Source organism: Myxine glutinosa, chromosome 4, assembly GCF_964187855.1.
Source record: "Myxine glutinosa chromosome 4, kmMyxGlut1.1, whole genome shotgun sequence".
Classification (NCBI taxonomy): domain Eukaryota; kingdom Metazoa; phylum Chordata; class Myxini; order Myxiniformes; family Myxinidae; genus Myxine; species Myxine glutinosa.
In genome coordinates this window covers 122,500,732-122,522,000 of record NC_136264.1, presented here as the reverse complement: position 1 = coordinate 122,522,000, position 21,269 = coordinate 122,500,732, and the positions used below count along the sequence as shown (strand labels likewise).

Genomic DNA, 21,269 nt, shown 5'->3' with positions numbered 1-21,269 from the left:
ATCCCGCTTTCATCAGACACACTTCGATACAACCCCGCTTTGATACAACCCAGCTTTCGTACAACCTCGCTTTGACACAATCCCGCTTTGACACAATCCCGCTTTCATCGGACACGCTTCGATACAACCCCGCTTCGATACAACCCCGCTTTGATACAACCCCGCTTTGATAAAACCCCGCTTTGATACAACCCCGCTTTGATAAACCTTGCTTTGATGAACCTTGCTTTCATACAACCCCACTTTCATCATAATTAAACCTACACCAAAAAGTCACATGGCTGGAGAAGATAAAATGATGAGTTCCTTCTTCTTCACACAATAACAACTTCTACCTTCAAAACCGTAAAACCAATCATGTTGAAATTTTAAACACTTTTTCCACTTGACAACACCTACATTAGGTTCAAGTTTAACATTGATCAATCAAGCGGTTCAAGAGAATTTCTTTTTATATTTCCCTTCAATTATTTATCGCTGCCAAGCCGAACAACCAATGATGTTGAACTTTTACAAAATTATTCCACTTGAGCCCTTCTACATCACTTTTAAGGTTTAACATCAATCAATGAAGTGGTTCAGCAAGTACAAGGTTTTTAAGATTTTCGTTCAATTAATCTATCGCTGCTAAACCATGTGACCTATCGCAAATTCCAAAAGGTAATTTTAGCAGTATGACATGGGGAACATATTTCTGAAGTTTCCACTCGATATGATCAAAAATGAGGGAGATGGTAGGTTTTAAAAATTTATGCTTCAAAAAATAATAACTCCCAAACCATGTGACCTATGATGTCACAGATACCAAACCTTTTGTTTGTCATGGGTATGCGGTCATGCATGTAATGTTTGGCCTCGATCTGTTCAGCTGTTTTGGAGAAAAGGGTTTTTAGTGGTTTTTTAAGCTTTTCCCTTAAAACAATATGGCGGCCGAACCATGTGACCTACGACGCCATTATTATTTTTTCTGCATCAATTTTACCAAGATTATGCTCAAGAAATTTCATCCTGATCGGATGAAGTTTTTATACTTGTCGAATTATGACATCATAATGGAGGCACGTATGACATCATCATTCACATGTTATTCTACATGGAGAGTTCTTTACAATAAGCCATATATAAAAATTTTATACGCAGGGCTTTTGGAGATATAGAGGTGCAAAGTTTTTTGGTTTTTCCAAGATGGCGCCCGTACCACATGACCTATGACGCCATAATTACCATTAAAAGATTCTACACGTCGAGGCGCTCCTATGGTGAAAATTTCCTGTCAATCGGTCCAACTACTGCAGAGAAAATTATATTTAAAGGAAATAAATCCGAAAAATGGCAGTGGCACAATCAGTTAAATGGCCTGAGAAGAAAAAGTGTTGCATTTCTTCTTCTTCCAACAATAACGAATTCTGGCTTCCAGACCGTACAACCAATCATGTTGATATTTTAAACACTTACTCCGCTTGATGACAGCTACATTACATTAAAGTTTCAAGTCGATCAATGCAGCGGTTCAAGAGATAGAAGATTTTAAAGATTTTTGTTCAATTATACTTATTGTGGCCAAACCATGTGACTTATCACAACTTCCAAAGTAACGTTTTCACTTCCCCACATGGGGAACATTTGTATAAAGTTTACACTCAATATCTTCAAAAATGAGGGAGGACATAGGTTTTAAATGCTATGCATAAAAACGTCATAACTCCAAAACAATGTGACCTATGACGTCACGATCGTGGAACTTTTTGTTAGTCATCGGTATGCGATTATGCATGCAAAGTTTGAGCCTGATCTGTTGAGCCGTTGCGGAGAAACAGGGGTTTTAGTGTTTTTCACGAAAAACAATAGGGTGGCCGAACTATGTGACATATGACGTCGCAATTTTTTGGATTCTGTTTTGGTTTTTTTCATAGAGATTATGCACAAACGATATCATATTCGTGGCGTTAAGGGTTCTATTTGTCGAATTCTAACGTCATAACGTTCGTACTTTTTATATCCCAAGTAACCATATTTTTGGTCCCATTGCAGAGCTCTTTAGAATGAGTCATGATTGAATTTTTTTCCATTGGGCCGTTTCGGAGCTGTAGAGGGGTAAAGTTTTTCAATTTTTCCAAGATGGCGCCCATACCACGTGACCTATGACGTCATAATTAGCAGTAATAAATTCTACTACAGGTCCAGCCAATCATTTGTTGAAAATTTCGTGCCAATTGGACCTACGGTTGCAGAGAACATTAATTTTAAGTTTTCGGACCTTGAAACGGTGGGGCAGAAGAATAAAAAAAACTCTAGGAATAATAATAGGTATTCCTCTACATTACACGTAGAGGAAACCTAACTATGGCAAAAACAATAGGTTTTCCACTACAAGCACACAAACAAGCACACAAACAAACACCGGTCCGTGAATTATAGTAAGGATATATATGCCCCAGAAATAAAAGACATTGCATTTAAAACAATTATTTATTTATTTAACGAATTGCATAAAACCATCCATGAACAGCAAGGATTCCCAACATAGCATCGAATATATGTTCAGTAAATCCAATTCTCCAATTCTGAGTAGAAATGCACAAGTTGGCCAATGAAGGGTTAGGTTGCTGAAGCAGTCAACAAACCATACCCTTAAGCTATAATTTGGAAATGTTAAAATGAATTAATGTCCCAAGAAGTAAAAAGTTTTGTGCCTTTGCACTGATGTCCCTTTTGTGGGTTTTTTCACTCTGTCCTCCATCAATTTGCCAATTATACAATGAGTAACTGTAACAGCAATGCTGAAGTAACAAATACACAAATTTATCTGTGATGCGATGAAAAGGACTTACTATTTACTATTTATTTATTGTTTAATTACTATTTATTTAGTAATTGACTAACTTACTATTTATTGACTCGACAATCCTGGACGGAACTGTTTAGCATTACCTCATGTTTGCCTACTCACTCAGCAATAATTATTCTGTTAACTTCTGCTTGGGGAGGTTTATTTGAAGATTCTTTAAGCGTTAACAAAAATAATGTTTGAAGAGAGAATGCAACAACACAAAACACCAGGCTCCATAATTGATTAAAAAAACCTTTTTACACCAATCAACTTGAGGAAAAAAGGTGGGTATTGCAATGCACCTTTCCCAGACTGCACTTGGTTTTTGTTGTGATGACTGCAAACACCATCCCCAAGAGGTGAATTCTGAGTTGAAAGCATGCTACAAAGGACACAATGGCTGCCAATCTAGAGATATGGGGCATTATATATTTTACAACGAATGTAATGGAAACACGATTCATCACAAGCATACTAAAAATACGTAGGTATATATTTGGTATTGGGGGTGCATCACCTTTAAAACTTCCATCTTAAGTCCGCTGTCAGATGTTGATCCGTCAGGAAGCTGAAGGGCCTGCAGGAAGGCTTGAGAAAACTGAATGAGTATAGGCAGCAACAGTTCCCGAGCTGCACCCTGAACAAGAGATAGCCATATGTTGCTGAGATTTTTTTTAAACTTCATTTTGTAAAATATTGTTTGTAAAAAGTAAATGTCAATCATATTGCTAAAAACTAATAAAAAAGGGGAAATCTTCATCAACAAAGAACAAGCCAAGGGTATTGGGTCTCAGAGCACATCAACCTTGAAATGGGGATGCAAAAGGTGCTGCCCATTCCACATATGAGCAAGGGCCAGAATGATCTAAGAGCATGACTAGGAGTAGGCCTTTGTGTGCCAGTACCCTGGCCAAACTACCTGCTTGGGATTATCAAACACTGCTATTTGCAGGAAGATTAAGTTGCTGGGATGTGACTATGGCCCAGCCACCACTTCACATAGTGGCTTTTATCTGTCCCTCCATCACAAAGGAATTTTGACAATACCTCTCCCTACCCCCGCCCCCCCCCCCCCCAACCCACCTCCACAACCAACATGAAATAAATAAGGGGAAGGAGGGGGAAAGGGGTTAAAAAGTAATTTTCCTTTTGACCATGAGCCAAACCTCAGCAAAGATGTTTGTCTTTTTCTATGTTGTTTCCATCAAATATCCATAATTTTAAGAGTGTTGGGTGAGTTTATTGATGCCATTGTAACACTTGTGTTTCGAACAAGTTAACCTCAACACACTCATTGAATTGGATAAGTTGCAGACAACCCATTTCAAAAATATGGAGAGATCATGAATGAATTCATAAAATTGAGATCAAGTGCAATTAAGCAACCAGAGAGAGTGTTATGAAAGACAAACTAGTATTGTGTGGAGTAATGCTTGAAAGTAAGTGCAATAAAATGGACAAACCAAGATAGATTGGATCAAACAAGACTTTTGATATCGAAAAACCACGCTGACAGATTTAATACCTTCTCCATCTCCTCCATGGCATGAATGAGGTTTGCACACGTTGTAAATATTTCCACCGCTCTGGCTCGTGTGCGAATGCCATAAACCTGCCAAGAATAAAGAGCTGTCAATGAAACCACAAAATAACATTTGACAGGCAACAAGATTATGGAAGAAGAAAGAAAAACTCGAAACAGTGGGTACATTTTTCAGGTAGGGTTTGGGAAACTAACCTCGGCCATTGTGAATATGCGGTACATCTCTGGTAAGATGACAGGTGCCACGTATGGCATTTGGCTGTCTGTGACCTCACGAGTGAACTCTGCAGGAACATGGTGCACCAAGTATTTGAGATTGCCAAAATGACATTCATTATTACAACTCCCAGTACGTGAGAAACTAATGAAAATAATTGTTTGATCAACAAAGTTTGATTTAAGAGTCTGAAACAAGTAATCAGCAGAGATATATTAAGCCCCAAGCTGCAAAAAGGTCAGCAGGTTGTTACCAGTGAGAACGCGCATCGCTCCATGGACACCGTCGACGTCTCCACCAGTAAGAAGGTCCATGAGCAGGCCGAAGAGTTGTGGCCAGGCATCAGGCCAGTCCCAGTGTGCCACGGCGGAGACAGCATAGGCCACACTGGAACGCACCTTGCTGAGGGACTCACGGAGTCCAGCCGGTATTAGCTGCCTAATGGCAGCCTTCGCCTGGAGGGTGCACAAAATCAAGCTGCAATTAGCAGCAGACGACCTGCACAAAACTTCAGATGGACAATTCTCATCAAAAATAAAAACCTGATCACATCTATCTGATATTAAGATCAAGAATTATCAATAAACTTAGAACGGCACTCTTGGACGTCGCAACGTCGACAGACATGCTTCGCCAACATTATTAGGTCATTTAATCTCGATTCATGAAGAGATGAAATTATAAAATGGGTCGTGATGTCCGGATGACTGTCTGTCTGGTTTTCTGTCTGTCCATTAACTTTTTGATATTTTTGCTACTCCTCCCATATCACACAGCTGATTGTTCTGAAACTTGACACATGAATACAAGATAGTATACCACACAATCACTCAGGCTTCGATTTTTGGATTTTGGATTATAGGAGCTCACAGGGGGGTTTAACCCCCAAACTTTGAATCCACACTCATCCCTTATTTACCAACCGATTGTATGAAACCTGATACAGCCTTTATACTCGAGGGTCCACAGGATCACTCAGTCTTATATTTTATTGGTCAAAATCCCATCACTGGTTCACAAGTTATTGCGGTAACAGGATTTGTAGCTAACATGACCTCTAACCTTTGACCTCGTGACACCAAAATCTAATCAGTTCATCTTTACCATATTGTAAATATCTGCACAACGTTTGACTTAGTTCCCTTCAGCTGTCCTCAAAGCCAGATGGGCTACCCAAAAATAACTAGAACGGCACTCAGTAGAGAGCATACCTCCGCCTGGTGAACAGTTTACCTTTTGTATCTCAGAGTATACCAGAAATGAAAATGATGTCTCCATGTCTCTCGGTCCCTGCTCTCAAATGTTGTGTTTGTGTCCTTACCCCTCTCTCCCCATCTTGTCTACCGCTCCCGATGTTATATGTTTTATGTGTCGGTTTGTCTTTCTGTGTGATTAATGTTCGCTCTTTCACGAGCCTCGATCTTGTATACAAAAAAAAAAAAAAAAAAAAAAAATCACAATACAGAATCAGATTTAATCAAAATCAATCGCAGGAATCACCAATTCACCATAGGTTCAGTCTTCCATACCCTGATCTACCCCTCGTTTTAGCCATATCACTCAATGGTGAAGAATCACTTTAAAATTCTAGTAGCCGGATCCGAATCCGAATCTTCACCAAAATCTAATCATTTCGTTTTGTCACATACGCTACATCTCCGCCAAATTTCTCTGAATCCGTACAAAACTTTTTGAGATATCTTGTTCACAAACGGACAGACAGACAGACAGACAGGGATGAAAACACAACCTCCATCCACCTCCACACAACCTCCATTTGGCGACTTCATCAGCAGAAGCATTAAAAAAAACTTTCAGCAGACATACAGACGTGTAAAATTGTTAAATGACAATCTAAAACAATACATAGAAACACAAGAGACTTCTCGACTCACCGCTTCAGTGGTTTCTGGTGGTCTGAACTTTTCTGACTGTGCACACCAGTGAGTCTCCACATACTGTTTGAGTATGACCGATGCAAGCTGGAAACAATCGTGTAGAAAAACATACATGATTAGGTTTTATTGTGAACTATTGTAAGTGTCAGTGACAGTGACAGGAAAATGTTCATTTTCCCAACAATACTAGAATAGTAGAAGTGAAAACACAAAGCATAATGAACTCAAGGTTTTGTCATAAGACAATGAAGGCTCAGATACTGTTACGTGTTCCTCCCCGACCTCCTGGTCTCGGTATACCTCCGAACCCCGGGAGGAACCACGGCAGAAAAATATATATTTCCGTGTCGAAATCAATAAGGACACAACACCAATGATTACGAACAAACCAATAATGTATTATAAATCACACAGGAATAACATTACCACCAATGACAATTAAGAGTGCACTCTCTATTCCATCAACTAGCATGCATAAAGTAACTCACAGTGTTCCAAGTGAGTGGAAAGAACCTTCCCCAATGTCTCTATATTCCCGTCTTCGAGCTCAGAGTTGGTCCCCTCCGGTGATCAACGGAACGATGTCGACTCTAAACCAGAATCTCGTTCCGAGGGCAGGCACAGACACGCCGCCCAAATCGGCACCAAGGCGCACGCGACCCAAAGCGGAGAAAAGGGTCACATGGTTAAAGTGGCACAAAGGCGCACTCACAGTGACTGGGAAATCCAAAGGCCCCCTCCAGGTACGAACTTTCACTGTTCACGGTCGGCGAGCCGCAAAGTAATCGTCAGAAGCCTCGGTGCACACACTCACCACAGATACGTCTGAACGCGGTGGAAACGGTTGACGAAGCAAGGAAAGTTTGCTCGACGCGCGAAGCGCACGAGTCAAAATGGCGGACGGCTCGTACTTGAGACGTAATCACACGACGATGGTTCCTCCGAATCCAACGCCAACCTGACACGCAGGTTTGATCAGTCACAGCGATAACAACTCTATCGCGGAATCCCTTTCCAGGACACCCCAAAGTTCACTCGTCTCTTGCTCGACAACGGTCGATCCAGAACGCAAAGCAACCAGCTTCTTCTCCGACTTTTTTTCACCACCTCCTCCTCTTCCTCATTCTTGTCTTCCGGTTCGGGTTCCTGTATCATTTTAAGGTAACCTTTTTAACTTTTAATAACTGTTCATAAACAATAAACCTTTGGAAGACAATAATAGTACATAGAATCAGAAATCTTTCAAGTGGAGGAAAACCACAACAGCGGAAGTGACGAATCCGTAACAATACTCAAGTTTTTCAGCCAGAGAGGCCTTAATCAGGCTGTGTGCACTCAAGTCCTAAAGCCCTCCCAAAAGAGTTGAATGTTAGGTGTATGTAATTAAAAACTAGAGGTTCCAGGGAACCTGAACTCAACTGGTCTATACAAATATGGTTAGAATATGCATTATACAACCACAAACTATATAGTTTATATGTGCGTTTATATGTTTATATGTGCGTTTATATGTGTGTTTTCAAATATCTTTAAGTGGCAAAAGGCACAAGTTTCATCAAATTTGATCAGTATTTGTGACTTTTAGAGCTTGGACGTCGTCCAAACTGATGTTTATGGGTCAAGTCATGTCATAGGTCACGACGAGGTCATTTTTCGGACATCGTCAAAACCCGTAATATGTGTTGAGGTTTGTTACATACTGTCTACACACCAAGTTTCAGCCTTCCAGCTACATTAGGAAGTACCAGATTGACAAAAATCGATTTTTCAATATGGCCGCCCTGCCGCACCAATTTTTAGGCATGCAACGCCCAAATGCAATCCCAAACTAGTTTATGTCTTAAAGATGCTGCATAACAGGTTTCATCAAATTTAATCAATATTTGTGACTTTTAGAGCGTAGAAATCGAATTGTTTACAGACGACAGACAGACAGACAGACAGACAGACGACAGACGGACGACGGACACTGGGTGTCGATAAAAACTCAGCTGGACATAGTCCAGTTGAGTTTTAAAAAAACAAGAGACCCAGGAAAATGGTCTCATCAACGCACTATTAATGCATAGATGTCAGCAGGAATAATGCAGCAAGCTGGTTCGTATTGAATTGACTTCAAAGAGGATCATGGCAAGTCCGTATTGACCCACCAAGCTGCTCTCTTTATCTTTGAGTCGGGTGAGTTGGGTAAGGAACCAGGGTGTAATTACCTCCACCACCGAAGGTGGAAGGAGTTTATGTTTTCATCTATCTGTTTGTCTGTCTATCTGTGAGCAGGACATCTCAAAAGGTAATGGACGAATTTGGACAAAATTTGGTAGACAGGTTGGATGTGTTACAAGGCCGAATTGATTTGAATTTGGTGAAGATCCGGAAGCCAGAATGAAAAAAAAAAATTTTAAAGTGATTCTTCACCATTGAGAGATCGAGCCAAAAATGATAATAATAATAATAATAATAATAATAATAATAATAATAATAATAATAATAATAACACATTTATTTTATATAGCGCTTTTCAAGAAGCCCAAAGATACTTTGACAGAGTACAAAAAACAAGTGCAAAAGACAAAAATAAATAGGTAAATAATCAAAGCAAAAGGAAGGAGAAGGAGAAGAGATAGTCAGGGGTTAAATGCTGTGGGTTAAATGTTAAATGCAGTGTTGAACAGGTGGGTCTTGAGTGATGTTTTGAATGTGGTGAGTGAGGAGGAGTCTCTGATGGTGTGAGTTAGTGTGTTCCAGAGGGTGGGAGCAGCGATGGAGAAGGCCCTGTCCCCCCAGGATCTGAATTTGGTCTGGATGGGGGGGGGACAGGAGGTTGGCGCCAGCAGAGCGGAGGTTGCGGGTGGGAGTGTGTCTGGAGAGGAGGTCAGTCAGGTAGGATGGGGCCACGCCAGGTTATGGAGGGCTTTGTAGGTCAAGAGGAGGATTTTGTACTGGATTCTCTGGGGGATGGGGAGCCAGTGAAGCTTATAAAGGACTGGGGTGATGTGGTCACGGGTCCGGGAATGGGTGAGTAGACGGGCAGCGGAGTTCTGAATGTATTGGAGTTTATTGATGATTATTGAGGGTGAACCATAGAGGAGGCTGTTGCAGTAGTCCAGACGGGAGGTGATGAAGGCGTGGATGAGGGTTTCTGCAGCCGTGGAGGAGAGGGATGGACGGAGACGGGCGATGTTTTTCAGGTGAAAGAGGGCTGTCTTTGTGATTTGTTTAGTGTATTTGTCGAAGGAGAGGGTTTGATCAAAGATGATGCCAAGATTCCGGATGTGAGGGGAGGTGGATACTGGGAAACCGTCAATGTTGAGGGCGAAGTTATGGGTGGATTTGGTGAGCGTTTTTGGGCCAATGATGATTATTTCAGATTTATCATAGTTAAGTTTGAGGAAGTTGATTTGAAGCCAGTATTTTATTTCAGTGATGCAGTTTGTCAGGATAAAGTGGGTGGCGGTGGAGATTGACTTGGTGGAGATGAAAAGCTGGATGTCATCGGCGAAGCAGTGGAATTGGAGACCATGACGGCGGATTAAGTGACCAAGGGGGGACAGGTACAGGATGAAGAGGAGGGGGCCGAGAACTGAACCTTGGGGGACACCTTGGGGGAGGGGAGCAGTGGGGGATTTGCAGTTATTGATGGAGATGAACTGGCGTCTGTCAGAGAGGTAAGATTTGATCCAAGAGAGGGCAGTGCCGGTAATGTTAAAGGTGGTTTCAAGTCGGGTGAGGAGGATGGTGTGATTGATGGTGTCAAAGGTGGCGCTGAGGTCGAGGAGGATGAGAATGTTGAGGTTGCTGGCGTCAGAGGAGAGGAGAAGGTCGTTGGTGATTTTGAGGAGAGCAGTTTCAGTACTGTGGTTGGAGCGGAATCCGGATTGGAATGTTTCATACAGGTTATTGGCAGAGAGGTGATGTTTGAGTTGAGTGGCTACAGCGCGTTCCAAAACTTTTGACAGAAAGGGTAGGTTGGAGATGGGTCTGAAGTTTTTAGGGTGTCAGGGTTGAGTCCAGGTTTTTTCAGAATGGGGGTAACAGCAGCAATTTTGAGGGATGGTGGGACGATGCCTGTAGACAGGGAGGAGTTTATTGTTGCAGTGATAAGTGGAGAGAGAGCAGGAAGGGAGGCCTTGACAAAGCTGGAGGGGATGGGGTCCAGAGTGCAGGTGGCAGTTTTCATTCCTATGAGGAGTTCAGAGAGGTCAGTAGGGGAGACTGGGGAGAACTGAGACAGGGGTTGGCAGGATAAGGGGGGGCAGGTGGTTTGAGGGGGAGCAGGTGCAGTGGTGGTTAAGCTGTTGTAGATGTTGTCAATTTTGCTTTGGAAGAATGAAAGGAAGGAGATGCAGTTGTCTACTGTGAATGACTGGGTGGTGGTGTCCAGGGGGCTGGGGAGTTTGTTTATTGTAGAGAAGAGTGCTTTTGGGTTTCCGGAGCCAGAGTGGATAATTTGAGAGTAGTAGGCGGAGCGGGCGTGGGAGAGGGCATCTTTGTAGTGCTGCAGGTGGTCCTTGTAGGCTTGGGAGTGAATTGTGAGACCTGTTTTATTGCTGAGTCTTTCAAGTTGGCGAGCACGAGTTTTCATCAGGCGGAGTTCAGGGGTAAACCAGGGAGCAGAATGGGTGAAAGAAACTGTTTTGGTTTTTATAGGCGCAAGCTGGTCGAGGCAGAAGGAGATAGTGTGGTTGTAGTAGTCAGTGAGGTCAGAAGGGGTGTTGAGGTCAACGAAGGGAGAAGTGGACATTTTTTCAGAGAGGGTGGATGAGAATGAGGTAGGTGAAAGAGAGTTTAGCTTACTGAAGTTGATAATGCGATAATGCCTTGGTGCTGGGGTGGGGATGTTGATGGTCATAGTGATGGCTAAGTGGTCAGAGAGGGAGAGGTCAGAGCTAGAGAGATGATGCAAAATTAGTCCAGTAGAGCAGACAAGGTCGAGAATGTGACCACGGTTATGGGTAGGAAAGTTGACATGTTGAGTGAGGTTAAAGCAGGTGAGTAAATCAGTGAAGTCAGTGGTTATTGTGGAGTCAGTGGAGTCCATGTGGATATTGAAATCACCGAGGAGGATTGAGGGGGAGAAGGAACAGAGCTGGGTCAGTAAGTAAGAGATACATAGCACTAAATTATATCGTTACGGTTCTGAGAGTGTAAATATTGATCATAAAAGGTTAAAGGTTTGCCCCCATAGTTAGTCCACATGCAACACATAGGCCACCTTAGAACATTCGTTATGTCATAGTATGTGTCAGGATAAGGCCATTTCCATTAGTGATACCTGTGTTGTGTAAAAGAAATAAGTATAGGCCCCGTTCATTTTGCGGCCACCCTCCAAATCGACCTCGTTGGGCAGCATCGATCCCGCGCCCTGATTCGGCTAATCCACCTCGTTTGTTACGCGTTGGGCCGGCAGCATTAGCTGCCAGTTGCTCACTCAAACTAGTCGGGTGGCCACGAGGTAGGCCTGGAAAGGGGGAGGTGCGCGAGGTCGGGATGTGGCCGCATCAAGCAGCACGTCAGAAGGCGGGGACGGTAAGAGCCACCAACCAACCAGGGCTGGGTGGGCATGGCTTAAGAGGGAGGGCGTGGTAAAGGCGCATCTAGCAAGTGCTGGAAGGTTCGCTGAACAAGGCTATATAAGCGCATGTACAAAGCCCTCGAAAGGACTCGTGAGGAAAGCGCATTGTATAAACGACTGGTTGGAAAGAAGGACTCGTTGGAAGGTCGGCTTTGAAGGGATTGCGCGGAGACGTCTGATTGTACAGGACTCGTGCGAAAGAACTGGCTGGGAGAGCGCGCATGATAAAGGATTCATTGGAAGAGGACTGCAGTGGATACGCGCTTTGTATGAGGACGTATGCTATTGAACTTGCATTGGGGAGCGCCTATTGAGCGGTATTGGGAGCGCTGATAGCGCCAGTTCATTTATTACATACGTGGCTGAGCCGCGAAGTAACCGCCAGGCAGCCTTGCCATTCGCCCCGTAATTGTCCGCTACGCGTCAACGACCCGCGGGGAGCTTCTGCCGCCCTGACCATCTGCTTCGCGGTACGAGTCGAGGACTGGAGTGAACTGCCTGGACGCCATCATCCCTGGACCTTCGCCCCGACCATCTACATCCCCGTGTGAGTGTGTCTGAGTGTGAAACGGGCCCGTGTCCTGGGATAAGTTAAAACTGTATAAGCTTCACTGTGTGTTCTTCTTCTCCTTCCTGTACAAATTGTAAATAAACCAATCTGTTCTTCTTGTCTTTCCTGGTTCGACCGTATCAGTGATTTCCTCCATTGGGTAAGCGTGGCACGATTCGGAACCGCTCAGATCGGGTTTAGTTCTTGTTAACGGCTCGGATCACGGCTCGCTATCGCTCGGCGTTTCCACTTATAACCGTGATTCGGGCGGGGTTATTTCCTTGCTTCCTGGGAGGCGTTGGTAATTAGGTAATAGGAATTCGGCCTACCACCCTATTCAACGCCGTCCGGAAGGAACGTCATAGCCCCGGATCGCGTCGGCTAGTAAAAGACAAGGGGACTAACCCCCCCCCCCCCCCTCAACCCCCCCACCCCACTTGGTAAGGGGAAAGGCCGACGTTGAGATCCGCAACAATATATAACTCAAAACGTTGTGGATGTGTTATGAGAAAACTAGGTGGATGAGATGGTTATGTGACAAGAACATAGTGATTTGAGTTTGGTTAAGGTCCGGATCCAGATCCGCCCTATCAGTGAGATACAAAACGTAAACTGTTCTGCCTGGCAGAGGTAAGCACTCCTCAGAGTGCCGTTCTAGGTTAGTTTTATTACCCCACACGCGCGAATCGAAAAGCGAGGTGAAGCAATTAGTTCACTTTCTCTATCTGTCTGTCTCTGTGTGTGTCTATCTACAAAAGTCAGTTTATGATCAAGAAACTACTTCATTTCAATTGAACGTCATATTTTGAACACAAATCGAACATGAATTGGGTTTAGTAGTACTTTGGCTCTGAATATGGCAAATTGTACAGAATCCCGTCCCAATCACGTATACGCAGAGAGGAACGAGATAATGTTTTTACTCTGTCTGCCTGTTTGGCAGTTAAACAAAACTGAAAATCATTCCAAACAGGAAGCTTACTTTTATTAAGGACGTCATAAAGGACACAAACAACAGGCATTAATAACAACAGCAGTGTGTTAAATAAGATGATGTAAAAGACGCTGCGTTAGCAGCGGTAAACATCTGAAAAATGCTTTTTCTACAACCTGTAAAATATCTTATTTTACTTCAATTGAATTATATACTGTACTTAAACACTGGCGAACACAAATTTCCTTTTTGGCACTTTCAAAAACCTTCAGGTTAGCAATATTGGACAATATATTACAGCATTTTATGTCATCTTGACCAATCAAATTTGCTGTTCACAGACCCTTCCCGTGTCCTTTTTTTCTTAAAACTGCACTGGGTAAGGTGTTCTATGAACTCTGTGTTGATGTTTGTTTTTTTTGTTTGAGTGCAGTAAAAGGTACTTGCATCATTGACTTGACAGGTCCTGCAGAGTGGGTGTGGCAGTGAGGAGAGAAATAGTTCAATCATCTTGTTAAATACAGCTACTTTTAATCAAATGTATTGGACAATGGTTTACTCGATGATAAAACTGCAGAGATAATCAATTAGACAACCTAGAGCAGTCTGCATGAAACACCTAACACTGGAGTGGAGGTGTTTGGAACACATGAAGAGGTGGCGTTGAAGTTGGAGTATATGTGGAGTCATGCAGTGAAAATTCAAGCAATTCAATGAATAATGTGGCATTCCACTGCCTTCGTTTTGTATGGATGTGATGCATCATTATAAATCACTCCAGCCATAAATTCTGTGCTACATTTCCTACATTTGTGCTACTGTGCTACTCCAGCTCCTGCTACATTTGCCAGCAACAAAACCGAGATGTTCGAGAACATACATCTTCACAAGGAACTTTCCATTTGGACCCAAAGCATATGAGAAGTGGACGCTTACACCTGCCACACCTCAGTCAACCTACAGTAGCCTGCAAAAGTATTCATACCCAACCAGTAATGCCACATTTAGATGAATTATGGAGAAACAATTTTTCCAAATGAACTTTTTAATTAATAATTGAAGAGATCAAACTGAACACTGTTATAGTTGAAGGAGGTGACATGTCAGGAATACCTGCAAAAAAATATTTACAAATCAAAATTCACTGGTTGCAAAAGTATTCAACCCCCTAGGTCAGTACTTAGGTGGAAGCGACTTTTGCAGCAATGACTGCTATGAGTCTTTTGAAGTAGGTAGGTCTCTATCAGCTTTGCACAGAGATGATGAAGCATTGCCCATTCCAATTGCTTTAGTTCTGCTAAGTTTGATGGGGATCGTCGATTGACTGCAAAAACAAAAAAAACAAGGGAACCAGGAAAATGGTCTCATCAATGCACTATTAATGCATAGATCTCAGTAGGAATAATGCAGTTAGCTGGTTCGTATTGAATGGACTTCAAAGAGGATCATGGAAAGGCGGTATTGATCCACCAAGCTGCTCTCTTTATCTACGAGTCGGGTGAGTTGGTAAGGAACCAAGGTGTAATTACCTCCACCACCGAAGGAGTCTCGCCTTAAATGTTCAATTTGATTTAAGTCATGACTTTGACTCATCCACTCATGACATTTATTTTCTTTCTATTCAGCCACTCAAGTGTGGCTTCAGCTTTGTACTTTGGATCATTGTCCTGCTGAAATGTGAATCGCCTGCACAGTTTCAGATTCATGGCTCACTCAAGCAGGTTTTCATCTAGGATTCTCCTGTACTTTGAACCGTCCATTGTCCCTTCTATCCTGACAAGCTTGCCAGCCCCTGCTGATGAAAAGCAGCCCCATAACACGATGCTGCCACCACCATCCTTGACAGTAGGGATGGTGTTAACTGGGTGATGTGCTGCATTAGGCTTGTGCCAGACAGAGGACTGTGAATTTAGAACAAAAATGTAATTTTTGTCTCGTCTGACCACAAAACATTTCTCCACATGCCTGCAGTTTTCATTAAGATACTTTTTCACCAACCCCATACAAGCTTTTAGATGCATCTTTTTCAGTCATGGCTTCTTTCGTGTAAGCTGTCCATAGATGCCAGCATTGTGAAGGGAACGGGATATTGTTGATTGATGAACAATGACCCCCATCTCAGACATAGAGCCTTGCAGATCTTTCAAAGTCATTGTTGGGTTTACAGTGACATCCCAAACCAGTTTCCTGCTCGTCCGGCTGCTGGGTTTCGATGGGTGACCTGATCTTGGTAGAGTCTAGGTGGTATGATATGTCATACTTTTTGATGATGGATTTCACTGAACTCAAAGTGATAGATAATGAGCGACTTTGAAACCTTGATATAACCTTCTCCTGAACGGTGCTTCTCCACCACTTTATGTCTGACTACTTTGGAAAGCTTATTGGTCTTCATGTTTGCCTTGTTGATTGACCAAGTGAGTTGCACCTTAAAATTCCTTAGATAAGTGAGGGAGCTTAATTTTTAAGTTAAACCACTGACTAAATACAGGTGAAACCTATTACACTTATTTTGCAACCTTTCAAACAAATAATTTGCTACTGAAGTGATTTAGGGTTAATTCAGCAAAGAGTTTGAATACTTATGGAGCTGAGAATCATTTATTTTCTCGCTAATCTAACTTATTTACATTTTATTTGCATTTTTCACTTCATCACTTTGGAGTAGTTTGTGAAGACTCAATATACTAATTTTGATTTGAAAGAATCATGATATAAGCTCATGTGGCATCAAAATGTGAAAACTTTGGAGGGGGTGGGGTGAATACTTTTGCATGCCACTGTTGTTTCGTATGCAGCCTGTGGCTGCTGGATGCATAATTTCTCTGGACGTGTGTTTTTGTACCGCTGATGCAATGACCCAATTACCAGAGAGCTAGTACTCAGACCTCGGAAGGATGACAGGCTGAGTCAACCGCCCTGGCATTAATTCAATGACCGACCGGGATTCAAACTCAGGATCCGAGAATCCCAAGCCAGCACCCTAATCATTAAGCCAACAAGCAGGCCACTGTGCATGGCTTTATAAGCCTTTTTTGGCAAGATCGTCAACCCACTCTGTCAACGCTATTAACACAAAATTATATTAACATCACGACCAATATACATGTGGTAAAAACCTCAGCTCCCCTTCCACCACTCAAACCACAAACAACCCCCAAGCTAAAGCACTTCAAATCAGCATAATCAATTACTTCCACATTTTACAATTTTTGGCAAGTGTGCATTGCGCTTGGCATAGGATCATTCAATCCTGGTGTTGGTGTTGGCTTAGTGGTTAGGGTGTGGCTTGGGATCCTAGGATCCTGGGTTCGAATCTCGGTCGATCGCTGAATTAACGCCAGGGGGGTTGACTCAGCCTTTCATCCTTCCGAGGTCGGCAAATTGAGTACCAGCTCACTGGTAATTCCCTGTGTGTCGCAAGAGGTGACAAGGTTGGCGGTAGGAAGGGCATCCGGCCATAAAAAAAAACATTGCTTCAAAAAAGGGAACCATGGTGCCCAAAAAAGGCCAACCCCCGCTCTGCGGGGAAAACGGCCTCGAAAGGTGGATAGGATCATTCAAAAGCAACAATTATACTGATAATTTAAAGAGAAGCGAAGGAAAGGAAAAGAGAGAGGGAAGAGATTACTTACTAAAAAAACAGGAAGTTTTAGCCTCTCAAACTTCTTCCAACAAGACTGATTAAAAACTCCAACAGAGTTGGGTAGAAATGAATTAAGATAGCGATGTGCCCGACATCTGAGTGACTGCAATCTCTTCCCAGAGCACATCCAATGGTAATATTGGTGTTGAGGGTGATTGCCGTTGGCCTTTACACTCTTAACCTTTGTCAAGATTCTCTGTGCACAAATTTCTTCCAAACAAATTTGCTGACTACATAAGTGCCCTTCCTGCCTGGGTCATCAATCTCTGTACCTTTATGAAACCAACTTTCAAGAGGCTGCAGTACCAGGAAAGACAAGCAAAAAGAATGGCACTTTCCACCACTGGTGTAGAGAAGAGTTTCATAATGGTAGGACATACTCTGAAAGGTTTATTGATTGAGGATTAAAAAACCATCTGTTCATAAATCAAGAACGAATGTTCAGGTACATGAGGAAGGTGTGAAAAATGGAATCAGGGAGTTAATGTTACGGTATCATGTCAAAGGCTTCAACGGATGTGAAGATTTCAATGGAGGAACTGTAATTTAAGTAACAAGCAAGGAGTTGATACTCAAAGTCCTCCCACCCCCTTTTGGGCGGTATTAGGAATAGATCTGTGTAATATGAAATCTAAATCTTAATCAAGTCTAAATTAATTGATTAATTACTTAATTATTATCGACTTCCGCTTCCGGTTTTTCGATCAGGTGGCAACTTTTGTTCTCTCCGGGCATCAAATGTCAAGTTATTTTTCCATTCGTGTGTTTCTCAAATTTCCACTCGTTATTTTATCGTCTATGCGTTATTGTTTGTTTATAGTTGGTTTTGGTTTGAAATTCCTGTAACTCGTAATTAATTAATCGTTTTCTGTTTGCTCCGCGTGCGCGGCCTTGTAACCTGAGGCTTCCCCCGTCGGTGGTTAACTTAAGTTCCTTACTTCGCTGTTTCGCTTGGTTCTTCGATTTTTCCCTTCTCCCCCGAACTTCCCCGATCATCTACTCTTTGTCGAACGTTTTAAATCCCCCCCACCCCCCCAAAAAACAAAACAAAAAAAAAAACATTTATTTCCTTTTCTCCACGTGTGCTGTTTCGTGTGCTTCTGTCCACGTGCGGTCTCGCCCCGCCCACATTATCTCCTTGCCATCCACCTTTTGCCCTGTTCACGTGACTCGTAGTTGTCCCTCGAGGCCCTCTCCCCGTTGGTATTTTGTGAATATAAGATTGTTCTTCACGGTTCTGTTTAAATATTATTTAAATATGTTTAAACTTTCCCCTGCAGTGTTTTATTCAGTGGTATATTACAACACGCTGTTTTTCTTCCGATTTAAAAGGCTCTTTTCAATTTCCTCTCCAACTCATTCCACTTCAAAAAAAAATTCAATCTCTTAAAATTCTTCCTCACGACATGCTCTAAACACACCTTCATTCCACCCCTCCTCTATCGTTCTCAAACGGATCTCTGACTTGAAAATCACAATAAACCCAATTTTTTATAAATGTTCGTCTTTCATTATTCATCCACTTTCTGAACTCCCTCCACGCCCATCCCCTCCAAATCTCCACCTTTGCCCCTCCCCTCCTAAACTCCCCCTCACCCCTCCCCTTCAAAAATCCCCCCCCCCCAAACCCTCCGCTTCAAATCTCCCCCCCAACCATCCCTCTCCAATTTTCCCCTCTCCCCCACTACTCCTCAAAGCTGCCTCCTCCCCATAGTGGGGCAGCTTAGGTAGTGGATGGGGACATGCCGGATAAAAGCACCAAAATTTTATCAGGCAATCTTCAGGGTCCCAGCTATGATTCTATAACCGGCGCCAAGCGATACGACCACTCTTATTTGAAATATTTTATTATTTGTGAAATTTTATTTGGAAAATTTTGGGGGGTTTTTGGAAAAGAAATGTTTTTATTGCAGAAATGGGAATCTTTTCCGAACATTTTGATGTAATTGTTTTTAAAATCGAACATCTAGAAGTATTTTAAAACAATATTTGAAAATTAGGTGTCTCGGGTGCATTTTCTCAATTTGGAAAATTTCTTGGAAAATTCTTGGAAATTTTTTTTTTTTTGGTTTTTGGAAAAGAAATGTTTTTATTGCAGAAATGAGAATCTTTTCCGAACATTTTGGTGTAATTGTTTTTAAAATCGAACATCTAGAAGTATTTTAAAACAATATTTGAAAATTAGGTGTCTCGGGTGCATTTCCTCAATTTGGAAATGGTTCTTGCAGAGTTTTGTGGTTCTTGCACAAGGATACCAATGAGGTCTGACTTCTTTCCTTGGCGCAGTTTTCCTCTTTCAGATAGAGAAGGGGGGTGCGGATGATTTTCATGCTGGAAGAAGGTTCCCATATCTGTATCCCTGTTCTGAGCAACTATGTACAGACGAGAGAAGAGGGACACATCATCTTTCAACAGGGAAACATCCTCTGACTGCTTCCTCTTCCCCTTGGATGGTGACCTGAAGAGAGGCAATGAGTTCCTCTTCACAGGCTCATGGATGGACTGCCTTCATTCAGTGATGATAGCCTTGTTGTAGCTGTCGTACTGAGCCTTTCCCACTTCTTCTATGGTATGCACAGTGTTGGCCACAGATTCTTCAATCACATGCCGCGTGTCGAGTGCAATCAGCTCACTTCCTTCATCTAGGAATGGGTTGCTCATCTCGTTGATAACTTGAATAAGGCACAGTGTTTGCTCGTGAAATGTCTTCTGCGCAGACAGACCTTCTTCGTGGTGCTGGCGTTCATCTTCTGAGATAGCAGTGTACTCCCGCTCAAACTCAGTGAGAATCCGTGCCTGCTCAGGTCCGGCGATCATCCACTTCTTGAAGGCTGGTGGGTTTTCAGTCAGGCTGACTGCTCCTCCAGGACCCTTCACAAGCTCATTATTTTGTTCATGGGCTTGGTCGATCGGAATGCTGGAGAACCTTCTGGCTGTCTTCTGAACAACCCAGTTGCCTCTGACAATAAACTCCTCTTCGATTGTTGGAGGGAGGCTCTCCATGTCGCGGATGTGGATCGGGACCCATCTGGCATAATTATGGTGGTCAAGTGCGAAGAACCATGGTGCCAGGGCTTTCAGAGACTCGACATACAGGGGAAAGTCTCTTTCTCTGTGAGCACGAACGAAGGTGAGTCCCAGGAGCTCAATCCTCAGGATGGTGTCCCAGTACTGAAAGGTTGGACTCTTCGTGATCATGCTTTGTTTCCAGTCCTCTTCTGTCCTATCTTCAGTTGCTGCACCAGCAGCTCCCTTCAGGTAGGCATCATTTTGCAGCTTGGAGAGTGCCAGAGCGCTGACTTGGTGGGCATGCCTGGTTCTCGTCGGGTGTGATGCCTTCAGGAAGGATTCAGCTGTGCCAGCAGAGGCTATGCCTGCCTGGTTTATTGCTGTCGCCCATCCAGATCCGTCTAGGTAGTCTCCAAGTGTCTTCCACACCGCCATCTCCAGGTGGAGTCCACCGAACATGACAACATACTGGTCTTCACCGTGTGTGATAGGCCAGTGCCACTGAATGAACTTGGCAAGCGCATACAGCGGAGCATCCATTGCTATTATTGGAATCTGTCCAGGGTTCAGGAACTGTGTAGATTCACGGATGACATCCATTCCATGCTTGATCATTGCAGGTGTGGCTGCCTTCTCATTGAAGAGGCAGAAGTTGAGTGATGGCAGCTTCTACTTCTTGAGCAGGACTGTTTTGAAACGAGGCATGGTAGGCGGACCAGGCTATACAATCTCCCTTGACCACCTCTTCTTTTGCCATGCAACATATAGCAACATATAGCAGATATAATTTCAACATATAGCAGATTTAATATAATATGCATGTAATTAAATAAAAAAAATATAAATGTCTATTGTGCATGCATATTGCTGTTCGGATCGTTTGGCGCTGGTTCTAGAATTGAAGCTTAGATGCTGAGGAAATGCACCCGAGACACCTAATTTTCAAATATTGTTTTAAAATACTTCTAGATGTTCGATTTTAAAAACAATTACACCAAAATGTTCGGAAAAGATTCTCATTTCTGTAACAAAAACATTTCTTTTCAAAAAACCAAAAAAAAAAAAATTTC

The 21,269-nt window shown here is 42.8% G+C and overlaps 1 protein-coding gene across 1 annotated transcript in view; it reads right to left on the bottom strand.

The window, feature by feature from the left end:
- The window catches only part of IPO9 (importin 9), a 183,373-nt gene that overhangs the window by 140,031 nt on the left and 22,073 nt on the right, over positions 1–21,269 (bottom strand). Inside the window, 5 exon segments of the mRNA XM_078776372.1 lie at positions 3,348–3,467; positions 4,356–4,442; positions 4,569–4,657; positions 4,844–5,045; positions 6,486–6,572. Of these exon segments, the coding sequence (XP_078632498.1) occupies positions 3,348–3,467; positions 4,356–4,442; positions 4,569–4,657; positions 4,844–5,045; positions 6,486–6,572 (585 nt within the window).